Here is a 16,659-nt window from a genome sequence, read left to right as displayed (position 1 = left end):
AAACACAATTAATATAATCGCATCATTTCTCATTTTTTTCCGAACTGAGATTCTTGGCATCGGATTTCCTGGCGGAAAATCACCACCACTCTTATCAATGAAAATGTTCTACGCGCAGTGATTAATCTGTTTTATCCGTAATGACCATCCATCAAGTAAATCCACAGAAGAGTTCTTGTCTTACTTAAAATGCCTTTTATTAGTTTTCCAAGTTGAGCTCTTAAAGAAACTAACTCTCGCACTAGTTCCAAATACTGTGTCACTGATTAATGAGTAAAGGAAAATCAGATTACGCTTGCCCATATCACCTATTTGTGACGTGTACTCTATACCTGATTTAAATTAAAGCCAAAGTAAATTCAGCCTTGTAATGTAATCCATTAGGGGTCGAATGGTCGTAACCGAGTCGGTTCAAATTCTTGTGGATAATTACAGAGATCCCAGGACAAGCCGTTTGTTGGACTAACCCAGTTAAGACATGTATGTGCACTGGACAATATTAATCGTTCAAGAGCCACATTTAGCTAGGAGCAGAAAGCTGGTAAAAGCGAGAGATTGTTTTAATTTCACAGAGTTGAGATTAATTACGCTGTCACTGAGTTTTATCGAAAATGCAAAACAATTAACCTCAAACTGTGACGACGGCGGCGACAGATTTTCACCTATAATTAATAGAGAAGCGAATTTAAAAATCAGTCAACCTGACTGATTATTATTTTGTAATTAAACTCAACTCCTTACAGAGAAATAATTACAAAATAATAGTGTTGTCTGTCAACTATTCTGTACTAAAGTGTTGAGTTACATTTTGCAGAACTTGAAATTTTAAACACGAATTACCTCTCTACCATTTCATTGTTATTAATGTACGGGCGCAATTTGTTGGATAATTAATTTTGATGCCTTCTAAATGCGACAATTAGATATATACCTTAGCAAAAATCGATTCAATGCTCCAGTGTCTGAAACTCGACTTGTTCTTAATAAATCTACAGGATTTAAGCCAGAAATTTTCAAAATTTGCCCGTTGTTCAGTAAACAATGATATGAATATTAATGAAGTTTAATTCAACAGGGATCTGTTTCTTGAGAAATACTAAAATAAATTGTAAATCCTAGTCAAAATAAAAGGGTATCCCGGCGCATCCACCATTGTTAAATAACATATTTCATTCAAAAATATTACTGCAATAATTTTAGCTAGATTCCATCTAATAAGTCGCTACCGCAATAAGAAATATGATGCCTTCCTATTTTCAGGAATGTAATATTTCCGTTAATATGTCCCCATTGTCAACTTCTAAGAATTGTTATCTTTCCAAATGTTTGAAAATAATAAGAAAGAGCGCTCCTTAATTTATTTCCGCTTGAGAAACAGAAATAATTCAACGGAATGAACTATTAACACAAGCAATGAATGAATGAATCATAAATTACAAGCAAATTGGCGAGTACAGCCAAAGCTAAGTAGGTAATCTACCTGAGCGTAATTCATTTAAATCCAATTTAATCTGGCCAAAGGTTATTTATGTCTTATAATCCCTCAGAATTAACGAAACGGAAATCAAATTCAAATTAGCAACTCTTGTCGACTTTACTTAATTGTAGAACAAGAGTAAAAAATGATTTCGATCGTACAGCGCATCCGGCACAGCTCCGGCATATTAAATGTCTAGAAAATTTAGTACAACAACGTTATAGGAAAGAACCTTCAACTTTATTTAAAAAATTAGAATTTGTGACTGCAGAATAGGAACATTACATTGGACCAATTTAAAATAGACGTCCCTTTTACTTCATTTCCCGACGTAGTTACTTTATCTGATAAGATAAATTTTCACGTTTTATGGATTTCAATTTGGATCGAGTCCAAGCACGACAGGATTTGTTTCTATTCACTTTTAATTTCTCTATTATTTGTCTCGGGTTGGGTCCAAATAGCACAGTAACAGCTTTCATTACAGTGAAGTTTAAGAATTGATTTCGAGGAAATATTACCACAAACAAAAATATAAGAATTTAAATGATCCTCGAGAAATGATACCTTTTACTGTTACCCCCAGAGATGTTATTGGCCGTAACTCAAGATTTTGTCAGTGAAAGAAGAATATTGCGCATCGTTTAGGGTTTTGGACTGGTTATTTATAGGATTCAAAAGAATTATGTTGCATAAATACATTTCATTTATGGGGACCATAAAAACGACAGCCGGTGTCATTTATTTTCAACATTTTCTTACATGGAACTTAATGAGGTAGATTTATGGTCTGCACGTCGAATGATGGACGATTTTTCAAAGTCTGAACTTATTTTATTTCGCAATTAAAAACAGAGTAAGTCGTAAAAGTACCCCAAATTAATTTGTCCAAACATAAAGTATTATACATTATCCCTAAAATTAATCAGGCGGGTCGTGCCGGGTCAATACAGACAGAAGGTCAGTTGGGCCAACACGATATGAATGCAAAAGAGAATCAAAGTAAATAACCAAACAAAATAACATATTGACTTAATTAACCACATCTGTCCAAGTCAGTGTTGTGTGGTGTTTAATTAAGCCGTTTTGACCAGTCCTGTATCTTCGGTGCCCCCATTTTGTCGGATGAAGCCGTAATTGTTTATACGTGCACGATGCTTTTTGAAAGTAAAATACTGATTATGTGATACAGTGTGTTTTTTGTTCCAGGGCCGTTGCTACCGCAGCATGGCGCGTAAAAGGGGCACATGATGGCGCACTATGGCGCCCCCTTCTTAATTCTGGCGAGCCTGTTAGGCCTGCCTATCTTCGCCCAAGAGAGTAAATGTCCGAGTCTCGCAGCAAATCCGTCTTGTCCTTGTTTTAACTTTGAAGATGGTATCTTCTTGGAGTGTCCAGCCGCAACTGCCAATTCACTGCGAGCGGTTCTTCAGATCGTATCAGGACCGATTCAGTCGCTCAGCATCTACGATCTGGACAGATCTGTCAAAAGACTCACGACGGACTTTTTCCCTGAAGGTTCGGTGGTTAAGCATCTGCAGATTTCACAGTCTAACCTTGAAGAGATCCAGGATAACTGTTTGACGTCTATTAAACCCGAATTAGAATCTCTTAGTTTCGTATCCGGAAAGTTACGCGAGATTCCACAAAAAGCGTTTGCTGGTTTGGTAAAGCTCATCGCTTTGGATTTAGAGTCAAACGAAATCAGTGATCTGCCAAGCTACAGCTTCTATGGGCTTCGGTTGATTAAACTCAACATGAAAGGCAATCAGATCCAAAAAGTGTCGGAATACGCCTTCGCAGGGTTGGAGGACTCTCTTTCCGAACTGGATTTGGCCGAGAATAAATTGTTAAGCTTTCCGATGACGGCGTTCAGAAGGCTGGAGAGGCTGAAGTTGCTGAGGTTGTCGTGGAACGAGATAAGTTTTATACCGGATGATGGTTATTCGCGTTTGGATTCGCTCCTCTTTCTAGATTTAAGTTCAAACAATTTCGAAAAACTGAGCGAAGACTGCTTCCGACCGTGCCCCTCCGTCCGAACGCTGTCCCTTTATTATAATGTGATAGAAACCGTGCATCCCGACGCTTTCGCTTCTTTAGTAAATCTTGAGTCCCTTGACTTGAGCCATAACAAAATCGTGTTCCTCGACTCGACCACGTTCCAGACGAATAAAAAGTTACGTTCCATCGATCTAAGTCACAACCACGTGCATTACATCAGCGGTGTGTTTGCGTTTCTGCCAGACTTGAAAGAACTGTTCCTCTCCGAAAACAACATACTTGAAATCCCTTCGGACGCTTTTACGGACTCCACAAATTTGTCCGTAATTTACCTTCAACAAAATGCGATACGCAGGATCGATCCGGAGGCTTTATCAACCTTAGTCAATTTAGCGCAACTGCATTTGAGTTCGAACTTTGTGCCGCATATTCCTCGAGATTTGTTCGAACAAAACCGCAATCTTACATCTCTAAGCCTAGACAGCAACTGGATATCGGACTTGGAGCCGGGAACTTTTGACAAAACAATCAGCTTGAGGGAGATTCGCCTGCACAACAATCGCCTCCAGGGTGTACATCGCGGTGTGTTTGATCCTTTACCATCTTTGTTGGAGTTGCACTTGCAAAACAACGAAATTGCTTCCATTGACTCGGGAGCTTTTCGCACTCTGCAGAGCCTACAACACGTTAATCTGCAAGGAAATGTGATCTCGGAACTCGGCGACGTCTTCTTGCATGAATCGCCATCGTTAGTCTCTATCCAATTGGACTCGAATAGTATCACTTCGTTGCATAATGACTCTCTCAGGGGCCAATCTAGCGTTCAAATCATGTGGCTGGGACATAACAGACTCAAGAGGTTGGACAGCGCACTCTTCAGAGACTTGCTGTTGATTCAACGTGTCTATCTCACCAACAACAGCATTTCCTTCATCGAAGACCACGCCTTTGAACCAATGCAAGCGCTCAAATTTCTAGACCTCGGAATGAATCAACTTTCCGAAATCACCGCAAGAACGTTCGCTGAGCTGCACGAACTTGAAGAGTTGTATTTGTCATATAACGTCATTGCAAAGATCGAACCTCGAGCGCTGACGAATTTAAAGAAATTGAGAATGCTCGACTTATCCTATAACCACTTGACTGTACTTCACGATGCCATTTTTCAAGAGGGATTGCCTATAAGAGTGCTCAATCTAATGAATTGCTCCATATCTGAGATAGAGGCCGGCGCCTTCAGAGGTCTTAACAACTTAAACGAGCTCAACTTAAACGCCAACGAGTTGACTTCGAAAGATTTAGGACATTTGGATATTCCCGGTTTACGAGTCCTAAAGTTGTCGAATAATAATTTCAGCGATTTATTCGGTGCAGCTCTCGGTGGTTTACCCTCTCTCCAAGTGATCGCTCTCGACGGTTGCCAAATCGAAATACTACCCAACGAGATATTCCTCAAAAACAAGAATCTTCTAAAAATTGATCTCAGTCACAACTACATCACCGAACTCAAACACGGAATATTCCTCAACCTGAACGTGTTCAAGGAGCTGAAAATGACCGCGAATGCTTTCAAAGAGTTACCCTACACCGCTTTACTGAATATATCAACGATGGAAATCTTATCCCTTTCTTTCAACAGGATGACGTCAGTGGACATCTCGCGCCTCAACGGCTTGCCCAACTTGAAAGAGCTGGATTTAAAGAACAACCTAATCTCATCGCTGTCGGGTTTCGCCTCTTCGAATTTAACGCAGGTGCTTTCGGTGGACTTGAGTGGCAATTCTCTGTCGGCATTGCCTGCCAACTTTTTTCATCATTCCCCGTTAATGCGCAGGATGGATCTCTCGCGGAATCGCTTCCGACAGATCCCGAATTCTGCGCTCTCTGAAAATACACTTCCAGGTCTCTCCTGGCTCAACCTCACGGGAAATCCTCTAGTCCGAATCCACGACATTGCTTCCTCGCATCGCTACCCTTCTCTTGAAGAGATCCACATTAGCCACACGAACCTCACCATCGTCACGAGCAAAGACTTTGAAAACTTCCCCGGACTGTTACATGTTTACCTTGGTTTTAACCGTATTTCTAGAATTTCGCCTGGCGCCTTCGGCAACTTACCCCACCTGTTGACACTTGACTTGGGCGTCAATGAGCTCGAGTTGCTGCCGCAAGAGCGCCTTCAGGGACTTAACCACTTGAGAGTACTCAATCTCACTCACAATCGGTTGAAGGAACTGGAAGAATTTCCAAAAGACCTGCGGTCATTACAAATACTGGACATTTCGTTTAACCAGATTGGCAGGATTAGCAAAATTACGTTTCAGCACCTAGATAATCTCGCCGAATTGTATTTGTACGGAAACTGGATTTCTTCCGTTTCTAATGAAGCGTTCAGACCGTTGAAAAAACTGAGGACACTGGATTTAAGTAGAAATTATTTGGAGAACATCCCCTTGAACGCTTTCAGGCCGCTGGAAACGCAAATACGGAGTCTTCGCACTGAAGGTAAGAAAAATGTTGAAAGACGATTGTTGACAGACATTAGCTTTAACTTCATTTAACTTTGACGAATTATTTTAAAAGTTAAAGATCTTCTTTGAAACCTGGAGACAAGTACAACACTTTACCTAAATTTTTTATACATAAAACAAATAAAACTGTTTCTTTTCCGCTTGCTTCTTTGCATTAACATTCTCTGTAGGTTTTATCGAAATAACGCTATGAATGAAAAATCAGGTTCAAAATTGAAGCTTTCAGCGTCGTTCGTCTTTAAAATGCATAGAACGACTTTTCAGCATAATGTAAATCGTCGTGTTGTTTACAATTAAATCCACTTTTCTAGAGAATCCATTGTCGTGTAGCTGCGACTCCCAGGAGTTATGGGAATGGCTCCGCGATCACCAGAAACTTGTAGAGCGAACGAATACATTAGAATTACGCTGTGAACATCCTCCGGAATTGAGAGGAAGAGTATTTCTAGAGTTGGATCCTGAACAATTCTGTGATCAACCGTTAGTTGTTAAACTCGGCATCCAAGACATCCAACCGTATTCAGTGTTGGTTTCCTGGCAGAGTCGGAATCATTCGGGATTACATGGATACCAAGTGGCTTATTATTCCATCGATATGGTAGATGAGGTAAGAATATTTAATACTCCTTAATTAAGCAAAGTGGATCCGTTTTTGTTAGTTCCTTTCTTACGGAACGAGATGGAATTTATTATATTAAAATTTGCTATAGAGCTTTCAGTTGAATTAAAAAAGTTTGCAATTAGAAGTTTCGATTCTTTTAGGGTTATAAACAAAAAACTAATCTCGCAAATTGGCGAGAAAAAGAACTTATTCCTGGCTACCTGAGTGATTCATGTTGTTCTGATTTTCATTTAACCAATGTTGTGGAAAATGTAAAAGCTTCACAGGTTTCATCAATCAATTCTTTGTACATTTGCAAACCAAAATTAAATTCCCGTACACGGTTGTATTCTTTAAAAAACTCTCTAATAAGTTGATAAACTGGTAACACATGTACACGAATGATGGTATTCTTGCTGGAAAACGAAATGCATTCGCAACTGACATGTCCTCAATTAGTAATCGCCCATCACTGACGATTTATAGAGCTCCGACAGGTTTAATTAATTAGAAATTAATGATCTGCGTATCTCTAACAGCTTCAGTGGATATAAAAACTCACTATTCAATGTGGTCGCATTTTCAGTTACTTTGCAGAGAATGGAACGAGATAATTATTTATCCAATAAAAGCGGCATTGACCGCAAATGACACATGCAGTTAAATTACAACCAAAATTATTTGTCAATTGACGAATATTTGTTTTTTTGTCGTATGATGGGAGATGTGTTTTTATTTCCTGAAACTGCAGTTTTTCGTTTAGCATAGTTTAATTGAGAATTTGTTTTTTTCTTACTTACCTACACATAATTACTAACGCTTGGTGCGCTCAGGATAATAAACACCGAAATACATGCATCTTGAAAAAATAGCGCATATTTTTATAATCCGTTGAAACGTTTTATAGTACCTGAAATGTAACTTCCTTTTAATAATTTCGCTGTAACTACATGAAAACGTATTTTTATTTGGCTTATGAAAATATAATGAAAGGAATAAAACCGCCGTGCATTACGATTCTGAAACAGAACGAGAAGAGCAAAGATGATCGTGTTCTTGCATTCACCGTATTTTGTGGCGGTCTCAGGAATTGGGCACGTTCCAAGGATTTTGGACCCTTAAGCTATGGCGACGAAGCCAAATATTTGAGGAAATAATACACGTTATTTACAATTTTATTTACTTTTGAGATGAGATGTGTTTATGTCCACAACTCGACTTATATTTAATGAAGTAAAAACGTTCTCATTCAAAGCTCTGTTTTGTTAATAAAAAATTCACGTCCTCAAATATTGTAATTTGTTAAGTGCCCTGTGAAACTACTCGCTATTTATCTTCGCTTTCTCCAAATTGTTCAAAGTTTAAATATTGCAGCTACTTTGTGAAACAGATTGGAGAAGAAATTGAAAATTATCCAGGTATTGATTTTAATACGTAATACATATCTATTTCGCAGCAATATTTCAGGCACTCATCCATCACATTTTTTGGGTGCCCATTAGGAGACAAAAGACTGAAAACTCTGTAATGGAGTCACAGCGTGTTTTTTTTTGTTAAGAATAGTTTTGCAGCGATGAACAGAGCTCCTCTTTCGTTAAAACCGACTGTTGAAGGGGAAGTGTGTTTAATGGCTCTTCAATTTCACAACTTTCGTCGAATTTTTGAACACGCGGTCACGAAACACACTCTCGGTTATTCATTGTTTACTGAATTTATTTCGGTCAAATATTGTTAGATTATATCTACATCATGTTACAAATTAAAACAAATATTTTACAGTCAAATTCAAACCTATAAATATTAATAGTGCCCTTGTCAAAAACACAATATGTCCACATGGTATTTCAGAGGATAGTCTTATCCCCCTGGAAGCAACATTACGTATTAATTTCACGATTCAACTTGTTCATCGAAAATAACAAACCATTTTCTCCTAATCAATCCTAAGAACGCGGTGGAGACAGAGTACGAAAACTCGCTAATAACCGAACGTATATTTATAAACCGATTGTTTACTCAGGAAGCGCTTATCCTCTCGCTTTTATTTTCGTTTCAGATTCGCGGTCGAATGTTGGACCGCAGTTCACGGTCCATGAAGCTTTCAAAGCTCTATCCAGGCACTCGGTATTTAATATGCGTCCTAGCTCTTGGCAACTGGGCATCACATCGAAGGGAAACTGCGGAGTCGCGTTTAGCCGCAAGAAAACCAGAAAACAGTTCAGCACGCGACGCATTAGAGGTCTTCAATGACGCCATGTTACCACTTCTTGTAGATTCGCCGACCAGCAAGTGCGCGGAAGTTAGCACTCTCATGGCTCCTGATAGTATTCATGTTGGACTTGGGGGATTGCCAGACCACGGACTTGGGGTTTGTATAGTTGAAGGCTTTCATTACAATGTTCATTGTAGTCAGACATGCTATAAAATTTAACATTACAGAGAGTAACTAACTCTCCAATTACATTAAAATATCTTGACCGAAAATAATAGGTTTGGAACTGACAACGACTGGGGGATTTTCGACCGGTTTCAGTTCTCTGAAGCTTCTGAACAAATGGGTTCTGTTTCGAACATGTTATTAGATCATGAATGGTAACATTGACGACCGCTATGTAAATTCTTATTAATAATTCTGTAAAACATTTTTGGGGAACCAAACAGCACACAAATCATGTTGTTAACTTTGTTTACGTCTAATCAGGACGTGAAATTCGTTACTTTTTATCGATTTCATTTTTATATTGACATAAAGAGCCCGAGTCTTCCACCTGAAATAACATCGACTTCGACGTACTCACAAGGAAGGGGACTATTTTTGTAACCGAGAGTAAAATATCGTTTATTCTCTTTAAGACGTCGAGTTTTCTTTCCCGCCACACAAGAAATAACCGAAATACTTAACTGAATAAACACGAGAGATTGAAATATTTATGGGATAAAAATAGCTTCTGTTAATAGGCTCCGAATTATATGTGGCCGACTGAAAACCGATTAATTTTCCGCCAAATCAGACATTCCGCCCCCAAACATGTAAATGTTTCTAGGTCCAGTCGATTCTAACCCGTCGTTTGGGGCTCATTATCGGCTGCTGCATGGGCTTCGTAGTGTTCATCATCCTCGTCTCAATTCTGGGGTATTTGAAAGTGAAAAAACAGCGCCAAGCCATCAAGAGGGACCAGCCTATTCCCCCAGAGTACATTTCCTATAGACACTTTTCCATCCAAAGTGGTGAAGCCGGCGCACACGGTGGACATCCCCATTTCATAACTAACATGAACACAACGACGATTAACTAATGAACAAGGCGAGGACGTCGTTAATCATATCAGTGTGTTATTGCGGACGCTCTCCACGAGTGTTTAGTGATAATCAGTCTTAATAATGGCGAACAGCCCGAACATTTCTTACGGACTTTACGTCAATTAGCCAAATGGACACCATCGGATCCGCTCTTAGAAAAATCGAAGGTTCTTACATTTTTCAGCAGGTCTTTTGTTGGCGTCGTCGCCTGGAAACCTTATGTAATATGGAACAGGATGTTTCGGGGTTACAGCTGACACCTTACTTGCATTTTTGTTACAGTGTTGTATACACTAGAGATTTACCTTTCGGTTATTTCATTTGCTTAATCAATGCGTTTGAATTAGTAACGCAATTAACGAGACATCAATTTATTTATCTGTCAATATTCATTCATTTAACAATTGCAACTAAAGTGGTCGAAACATGAATGAGGAAAGGCTCATTATTGAAAATCAATAGCGAATAATGAACAATGTGTAAATACCACTAAAATGTAAGAACTTTTAATTTGTCGATTATTGCAACTGCAACTAATAAATGCATGTTCGAAAGAACTTTTAACCATGTTCTAGTCAGGAGGTCACATAAACATTTTTATAGTACGTTATACCCATGTTATAATTTAAATGAAATGTGTTAATTTTTTTGATATGTAAATAGATAGATTAAAATAAATCGTATTTAAAATTCGTTTTATTTGACGAGTACACCGAACTTTCAAGTTTGTTTTGAAAAAAAATCTGCGCAATAATCTTAAATTAAAATTTGATTTAACGCAGTATTAAAACAGCTTTTTGCAGCAACTTATCCAAACTTAGAATCTTGACAAATTGAAATTTGCAAGTAAACATCTCTGATCAAATTTAAACAAGAATGTAAAAGTTTTACAGCGGAAGGTTGATTAAAAATTGCTCCCTCATCTCTCTTTAATTTGAATTTTTTGTTTTCTCTTCTCGAAAGATCGCCCGACCAGTGTTGACATAATTGAATATCTTGACTAAGTCATAGCAAACGGTTAGGGTTTGATAAATAGAAACTTCGAAGTTTGTGTTACCACACCTAAGGCTTGCGAGCATTAAATTTCGCCATCGCTGGGATAAAATCTAATGAATAACAGAAGAGCACAGCACACAAAGCGACTTTATTAACATCCGGCGCTTCATTATTTAGCAATCAGGAAGCTTTGAGCGAATCGTGCCGACATTTTCATTGGATAATTTTCGATACAACTCACACCTTATCATCATAATTCCTAAACTAAGGCAAGTGTCGTAAAAATAACTCCCCAGCTGCTTTTTTCACTGATCGAAGTTAAGCAGAGACGCAATTATCGGTCTCAAAACTTTCCACGAATAAATTCTTGCGCGAACTGATATTCATGCATAAACTACAACAGATTGAACGTGAAATTTACAAGCCGTGACACTTGTTTCAGACGTTATTTATGGTATTCATGCACCATTCCGCAAACAGGATAACAAATAGTAAGATTTGTAGTAAACGCTGCTACAATCATCATGGCGCAATTTATCACAAATCGCATTTTGTTTGGGAGATGTGCTGTAATTGGAGGCTTACAACTGAAACCCACCGATTTTGCCACACTTGATCACTTTATACAACGCCGGTTTTGTTTAATAATAATTGAAAGTTTATTTTTTGATGCGGAAACATGGAACAGCTCGTTTTAGCACGCTGAAGTTAAATCCATTTTGCGCACTCATCGAAATTACAAGAGTAGCTGCTCCTACTCTACATACAGATTTAGAGTGAATTGAATCAGTTGTCGGATAAAGTGCAACAACTTGTTATTGTTTATTCATTTATTAAACAATATTGTAGGTTTAAATCGAATCCAAACTACCAAATTTAGTATTTTGGATTCATAAAGCACATTTATTTAATCATCGAAAGTAGATAAAAGCTATTTTAAATATATTTAAATATATTTTAGTCGCTTATTTCTCGAGGGCTTAACAAAAAGCATGAAAGTTTTGTATTGCATTTTCCAACTTTCAGTTGCGATCTCATCCATCATTTCTTTATATCTTGAATCACAACAAAACGAAACGCTTTTGAGAATATAAATAATAATCACAACTTTGCCCACCTTATATTTTATATTTTAAACCACATTCTTGCAGTGGCACCTAACCCGCGTTTCTCATCAAAACCGCCGCTGATTTAAATTTCCCACGACGATTTTTTCTCACATAGTGTTCCCTGGGTTCTTTTTTTCCAATTAAATTTCCCAAATAAATTAAATCCCTAAACCCCCCTTTAGTGGAACGAATTGAATTTGAATACCACCTAACATCTGCATCTGATCCGATAATCTCGAAAAGAAACTGAAATTGCGGCAAGTAAAACATCCATCGCGCGGTTATCTCCTAGTGGAATCCCGATGGATCACTTACTGATGGCGGATTTAGATTTCACCCCAACTCTTAAAAGAACCAAATGCCAAAACGATTTGTTCGTTTTAAGTCGTTCAACTCATTGAAAACGCAGTAAATAAAGCGTTACCGATTTTTAACTTTTTCGAAAACTTTTAATTGGTGGTGAATTTTGGCTTGAAGAGAGGGTGGAAGGAATAAAACTCTTTCCACGAGTAATTATTTTTGATTTTACGGTTCCCTCGTTGGTTTAATAACGCGCTTCATTTCGTAGGAGACTAATAGTGTCTAATCTAATTTAACAGTTATTTCCTGTAATCAGATTAACCATACTAAAAATGTGCAGACCTTGTCAATAACAGCTGTCTTTAATATTCTAAATTTAAATTTCTAAGTAGATTAGCGAAAGTTCGTAAGCCAATATCCACGTTTTTAGTTGATCGAATTTTCTGCTCATCAAGTTGGAATTCTCAAGTGGTAGCTAAATAAAAGTTCGATTTTTCTAGCGTACTCGACGTGAATGATTTCCGATGTGCATTTATACAGCAATAACAGAAATCCCGAAGAGCTCCATCACATTCATAAAGGTTCAACAAAGTTACGATTGGAAATGCTCGCAGACTCTGTTTGCCTTCATCCTCTCGAGAAATATTAATCTTGATAGTTTCTGCTCTTTATTTAGCTTCTATCGTTAAAATTCGTGATAATCAAACAAAACAAAAAAAATGCTTGGAAATGTGGTGGGTGCGCCGGGTAAATTTTTTTATGCGGTGTAAAACTGTTATTATTTTAATATGGTATTGTTGCAACAATCAATGTACGGTTGAACGACCAAAATGGCGTGCAGACAGCAATAAATGCAGCAAATCTGGTTTTTGTACACAACTTTCTGACATCCAGGATTTATATTAATTTGTGTTGGTAAATTATTGCGTGACTCGTTTCACACTAAATAAATTCATTGTAATTTATAGAGGATTTATTAGTACGATAAATAATGAAAAACTTAAATAAACTCTCGCGTGAAGACTGATGAATGCAAGAACAGAATGAAATCTTATCGAAGCAAACAACTACGAAAGCAAGTGCTAGAAGTTTAATTATCATTCAAGTTGCGCTGAAATTAATCTGTTAAGACCGACTGAATTTATTCTCAGAAAAAACATATAAGGCGAATTTAAGTTATACATTTTATTCTTGATGATTTTATTTGCGACAAGGAAAAGTTAATTAATCACAAACTGTCTAACTGTCCGTCCACGCCCGCATCTAATATTCGTGCAGATTTCTGTTCCTCAAAAAAATGAACAGCAAGATCAATTTAGTCACTGTCGTGTAATACGTCTTGGCGTTACTTGGAAAAATTAAATTTTGCAGAAGTTTTAATTAACTCCTCTTTAATAAAATAAGGGTGACAGTTCAATTAGAAAAAGACGGTTGAATGTTTGGCGGCTCATAAATTTGCAAGCCTCGTAAAACTCGAAATTCTTGTCTGAAGTCAATTTAACAATCATAATGGAGCTACAAACATTTAACTGATGAACTGAGGGAAAACTGGAGCTGACGCTTTGTGGATTTTGAATACCGAAGATCTATTTTATTTGCAATGATATATCTGTGATAATTCCGAACGAGCGCTTTTTGTTGGAGGAAGTTTGTCATGAAATACTCGTTAGTTCGGAAAAGTTTTACAATTTTCTTTTAAAAGAACAATAGGAGTTAAGTCTTTGAGTTTTTACAGAAGGAAGTTTTTGGCATATTTAACCAAGCACAACATTGTTATTTATTTATTTTATCAATGGAAAAATGTTTTCGTTGGTTGGACTTGAAGCGGTTCGTTGAAAGCGCTTTGATTCGGTGTTTGTTCAAGACCTTCCGAGCTCAGTAAAAAATATTAATAGCTAAAGCAGTTGCATTTTTCATAAACATGTCTCAACATCTTTGATGAATAAGCAGCGACTGCGACGAGAAACATAAATTCTTTAAAATCCTCTCGAAAAAAACCGACAGAGAAAATCCCCGTCTATTCCAACTGTCTAATTTAAGAATAAAATATGTTTATAATTTTAGCAAACAATGCCCTTTTGCAATGAAAGCACCTCGTTCTTCCCACTTGAAATAAATTCAATTAGAACGCTTATTTGACATTCATTTCCAAATAAAAATGCATCCAAGACTGGATTTGAAGAGGAAGAGAGCCTGGTTATATTACGCGTGACACAAGACCAGCGGCCTGGAAAATACGTCTTTATAAGGAATTTATTATTTGATTCGAGGATCGTCTATCACTGAAAGTTCAAGGAATGTCTTTAGCAGAAAGAAACCGGAGAAGTTGTCGCAACGATCGCTCTCAACTTCACATCGACGCTCTATTTTTATTGTGAAGTGATAATTTTCCGAATTCCAACACCAACGTCCAACTTTTTCCAATCACTAAGAACTTTGTTCATCGAGTTTCTGATCCCACGAGCGATAATCGAAATTATTTTAAATATTTCCGGGAGTATTTAAAAGTTTGACCGGACTTTTCTAACGTAGGAAAAGCCTCTTTGACCAGAAAGAGAGCGAAAGGGAGGTGGTTCATTCGAGTGGACATTTGATATTTCAATTTTCCGAAGGATGAAAGCCTGAGGATTTTATATGAAAGAGATATGATGTAATATCAGCAAAGTAATACTTTTGAGTACCTCAAAAGTTCTGTGTTTAATTACCGAGATATCATTCGGACAAATGTTTGTTCAAACAATCGAAAACCGAGCTGGAGGTAAATTTCCGTTTGTAGTGAGAAAAGACCGAAGGCTAATTCTAAAATAAGAATGAAAATTCATTTGAAATACCACTTCACTTTTCTCTCGTTCTATCATTGAAATGAAATGGCAGCGATACTGTTCTTCAGCCGTAAGTCCCATTAAAATCGTCCAACTTGTTGACTAGAGCCTCTCATTGAAAAGATTATGAGAATAGAACTATGAGCTATGAGTTATTATTAGAAAAGTCGATAAAAGAGTGTCCTAGAGAGTTTGGGACAAAAATATGAAACGATTTTATTGTTTCCACTCTCTTTGTGAATAGAATATGAAGAAACACATTTTTAAGCCGTAAAAAACAGAGCCGTTTGAACATCCATCGATACACCTCACAAACATATGTTACTTTTTCATCTGAGTCGTGAAAGGGCAACTCGTACATTACAACGTCGACAACAATTGTATAAAATGGGAAGGTCTGTCAGAGCATGTAATACAAACGTTAAAATATCGGTGTCCCAGATGCATGAATTTTACCGTAAACATATTTATTATGAAAAGAGAAAAAGGCAACTTTGGCGTTATTCCATTTTTACGCAGTTTGTAATAATTCCGTCGTCTTCTATGGCATCGATGAGTCAGTAGCAAGCGACTTACGACTAGGTGTATGGGTCAGAACGGGCAAACTTTCTTTTATTACTGGCATGTATGCCGATATATGACGACAAATGTTCAAGTTGTAAAAAGCGGTGGTGTTCTTAATGCGTTTTACTGTCCAAGTTGGAACGTAGGGCAAATAATAGCAGACGCCATCTATCGTCGACTAGAGTTCAATCCTAAGAGGCTAACAAACTGAATAAAACTTTTCAGATAAATAAAAATCTATCGATATTCCGCGTGAATAGCACAAACTTTCATTTAAATGCATAATGAGAGGAAAGAAACGAGTTCTACATAAAGGTTCATTCCTTCAAACCGCACGCCCTCTTAAAATGGAAATTTTATCAGATCACTACCACAATTCCACTTTTAAATCGAGATAAAAGATCGGAATTACCGGCATATTTGCAGTGCAATTATTAACTCGAGAGCTCGTTAATCGATCCAATAAATTTAGCAAAGGCGTCGCACAAAAACTCCGATCGGGAAAGATAAGAATTTTCATCGATGGCCGTTCAATATCACGAAATTAATTAATTCTGTGCAGCCCAAATAAATTTCAAGCAGTTTATTTTGGTAACACAGCGATTTTATGGGCATTTTTTATGATGATAACTACTCTTGCGATCAAATAACAAAAGAAAAATAAAATGTGAACTTTTACTGTCCTTCCGGTTTACTAGCTAGCCGCAAACATTACTTGTAATGGAACAGGCTGAGGAAATCGAGTTTTGGACCCACACACATGTTTCCCATTTTTATACTTTGATGATTAAAATCGTGAAACCCGAAATCAAAAACACTACAAGTTTATGGCTGTAGCTGACTTTGCATTCTTACACTTACACACATTTTTGCATATAACCTTTGAATTTTCCATTGTTTGTTCATTTTCGCTCTGAATTTATTTATTCTACATTATAGAGTCCAAAAACAAATTAAT

The 16,659-nt window shown here is 37.3% G+C and overlaps 1 protein-coding gene across 1 annotated transcript in view; it reads left to right on the top strand.

Annotated features, from left to right (window-relative positions):
- The window catches only part of LOC148172983 (uncharacterized), a 46,980-nt gene extending 37,060 nt beyond the window's left edge, over window positions 1-9,920 (top strand). The window contains exons 3-6 of the mRNA XM_088038557.1: window positions 2,687-5,983; window positions 6,321-6,616; window positions 8,667-8,978; window positions 9,655-9,920. Of these exons, the coding sequence (XP_087894683.1) occupies window positions 2,725-5,983; window positions 6,321-6,616; window positions 8,667-8,978; window positions 9,655-9,906 (4,119 nt within the window). The 5' untranslated portion in view covers window positions 2,687-2,724 and the 3' untranslated portion in view covers window positions 9,907-9,920. The remainder of the gene's footprint in view (window positions 1-2,686; window positions 5,984-6,320; window positions 6,617-8,666; window positions 8,979-9,654) is intronic.
- The last annotated feature ends 6,739 nt before the right edge of the window (window positions 9,921-16,659 follow it).

The sequence above is a fragment of the Gnatocerus cornutus genome, chromosome 6, assembly GCF_029298725.1.
Source record: "Gnatocerus cornutus isolate USDA-ARS CGAHR chromosome 6, icGnaCorn1.1, whole genome shotgun sequence".
Taxonomy (NCBI): domain Eukaryota; kingdom Metazoa; phylum Arthropoda; class Insecta; order Coleoptera; family Tenebrionidae; genus Gnatocerus; species Gnatocerus cornutus.
This window is presented reverse-complemented; position numbering and strand designations above follow the sequence as displayed.